This window comes from Stegastes partitus, unplaced genomic scaffold (assembly GCF_000690725.1).
Source record: "Stegastes partitus isolate 25-593 unplaced genomic scaffold, Stegastes_partitus-1.0.2 Scaffold60, whole genome shotgun sequence".
Lineage (NCBI taxonomy): Eukaryota > Metazoa > Chordata > Actinopteri > Pomacentridae > Stegastes > Stegastes partitus.
Genome location: NW_007577791.1, coordinates 1,124,651 through 1,127,249, shown reverse-complemented (window position 1 = coordinate 1,127,249; position 2,599 = coordinate 1,124,651). Strand labels below are relative to the sequence as shown.

Sequence of the window (2,599 nt, the reverse complement as noted above, 5' to 3'; positions counted from 1 at the left end):
GAGGTGGAGCCAGTCTCAGGGAAGGACCTACGGGTGGCTTGGCAAATGGGACACCCAGGAAGGCGTGGACTCCGGTCTCTTTGCCCTTTACACTCACATACTCACCTCTCAGGCTCCCGAGCTTTGTGTGAACTTCAGGTGCTGTCAGAATGTCATAAAGTATCCCATCACAATTTACAGCAAAAAAAAACACAATAACAGTTTATGAATTTTTCAGTGGAAAACACCTAAAACAGAATTTGTCCAAGTATGCAACATCTGGTTTTAAGTTGTGTCTTGTGTTTATACAGTCACAGGTGTGTGCAGCTGACAAGTGCACCAGTGTTAGGATGAAACTTTCCACTTGAGTCATATCTGGTGTTGAAAGAAGTTTTCAGATCGTTTACTTGAGTAACAGTAAAGCAATGATAAAATACTCAAGTGCAAGTCCTGCATGAGAAATCTTACTTCAAAGTGTTGTTAAATCAATTAAGCGAAAGTGCTACTTTGGCACTTCTGACTGATATATACTTAGAAGTGACATTACCATAAACAGGGACACCAAATGTATCCGAGGGGCCATTAGATGATTAGTGTGAGAAAATTTTGAAAGATCTGTTTTCAGACTTTGGATTTTTCTCTAATCTTTGATTCTCAGTGAGATATTGGATCATTTGAAGACTCTTTAATATGAAACCATGTGAGAAGCTCAAAGGGAAAAATCATTATTTGGTGAAGCTTTTAACAACTTGGAGACATCTGAAATGTGACCCTGAAAACACACTACAATTTAGATCGAAATAAGATATCTGAAGTCACAAAGGTGAGTAAACCACTGGTTTTATCTTTCACAAAGTGTATCAAAAGAGATTAGGATTGGACTTTATCGTCATTGCTCCAAGTACAACAAAAGTCAGTCTTTGCATATCCCAGCTCGTTAATAATAATATGCTGGGCCTTGCTCAAGGACCCAACATATTATTATTAGAGACTTTATCGCTGAGCCAAGACTACCAGGATGAGTTTGATATAAATCACCCTCTGAAATGTAGTGAAATAAAAGTACAAAGCTGCATAAAATAGAAATACTCGAGTAAAGTACCTTTACAGTTACATACGGTATTCAGTTACCTTTCACCACCGCTGACATCCAGTCATGTGAAAGAAAACGACTGAATGATTGCCACAACTGAATATATGTGAGCAACGAGTTGTAAAATCAGCACTCCGTTATTGGTGATCAACGGAAAATTAATTAACCATTATATCAAAAGATGAATCACGTAAGTAATTATTAAAGATAACTGCCAGACTTGTTCTATTTCAGTCTTCTCAAGCTCGAGGACTTAGCGAGTTTCTCTGCTCTTTTACTTAAAAATCTAATCTTTAGCTGTTGTGACTGCTGATTGGACAAAACAAGTAATAAAAAATAGATGTCCCCTTGGGCTCTGTTGCAGTATAAAGTCTAGAATTATGAATTCTGAAAGTCTAAACTGAATGCATGATTCATAAAAAAAGTCATCGGTGAATCAAGTTTGGAGTGAAAAACACACCTATTCACTCATTCAGATTGAGTTTGTGCTCTACAGAGAGACACAAATCACTGCAGCAATAGACTGAATGAATGCAACACAAATTAGTGTTGTGACATATTATGTTGAAATAAATGGTACAAATAATTCATCTACAATTAACCTGATGCATATGAGAGTTAAACCATGTACAGTACAGATATGAGTCTCTGTAATCTTTCACCTTTTACACACAGTGAGCTTGGAGGTAAGAGGTGATCTTGAGTCAACTGAAAAACTGAGGGCAGGTAACATCCGGGTAACAAGTCATTCATTTCTATTTGAGGTGCGCTGTTTTAAAATAAATAAATAAATATGGAGCTGGATAAATAGTGCATCTGATGTGTGCTGAGAGAGAGAGTTAGGAATTAAGTTTACTTACCCTGCAGGTCCGCAGTAACAGCGAGGATTAACACGGAGATCAGAAAGCAGGAAGTTTGCGGTGCGCGGAGCTCCATGGTTGGCCGCAGTGTGGACGCCGCAAACACTGGATCGCCTCTTATTAAGTGCTTCCTGGTTACTTTGACCGTGACAGAGCTGCACATAAAAGGCGATGGCATGGGAGTTGTGACGTGACTCCGCAGCTTTTTGCACCACTGCAACAGCTGATCAAATACAAGGTGGTTTGTTTCTGCCCCCTATCTACCACGTGGTTCACTTGTTCCTCAGATCAGGAGCAAAAAAAAATTACAAAAAATACTCCAGCGTTGGTCAACACTTGACATCCTGTGACGACATCTGTGTATCTGCTGGCCTCATGACAGGTCTGGTAGTTTATGCACCCAGCCTGGCCTGAAAACACTTCTGCTTAGACACACCCAGGAGGTTATAAGTCTTTCCCTTTGACCTGCAAAACCCATATCTGAACCATTGCACCGAGAGCAAAGACAGTGAGTCAAACACTGCACTTAGGAACTCCAATCTGTCATTTTACTTTATTAATATTTCACAATAGTAAATGTCTTGGGGGGGGATATTTTGAATATAGTTTACTTGTATTACATTAGATTGCTATTTAATGTGATCCAGAAAATACAGTCGTCCTCAAA

At 39.2% G+C, this 2,599-nt stretch overlaps 2 protein-coding genes across 2 annotated transcripts in view; both read right to left on the bottom strand.

Moving 5' to 3' along the window:
• The window catches only part of LOC103353099 (fatty acyl-CoA hydrolase precursor, medium chain-like), a 9,114-nt gene extending 6,950 nt beyond the window's left edge, over positions 1–2,164 (bottom strand). Inside the window, 2 exon segments of the mRNA XM_008275879.1 lie at positions 3–141; positions 1,933–2,164. Of these exon segments, the coding sequence (XP_008274101.1) occupies positions 3–141; positions 1,933–2,110 (317 nt within the window). The 5' untranslated portion in view covers positions 2,111–2,164.
• Positions 2,165–2,324: 160 nt separating this feature from the next.
• LOC103353102 (liver carboxylesterase 2-like) overlaps positions 2,325–2,599 on the bottom strand; it is an 8,593-nt gene continuing 8,318 nt past the window's right edge. Inside the window, exon 15 of the mRNA XM_008275881.1 lies at positions 2,325–2,397. Within this exon, the coding sequence (XP_008274103.1) occupies positions 2,325–2,397 (73 nt within the window). The remainder of the gene's footprint in view (positions 2,398–2,599) is intronic.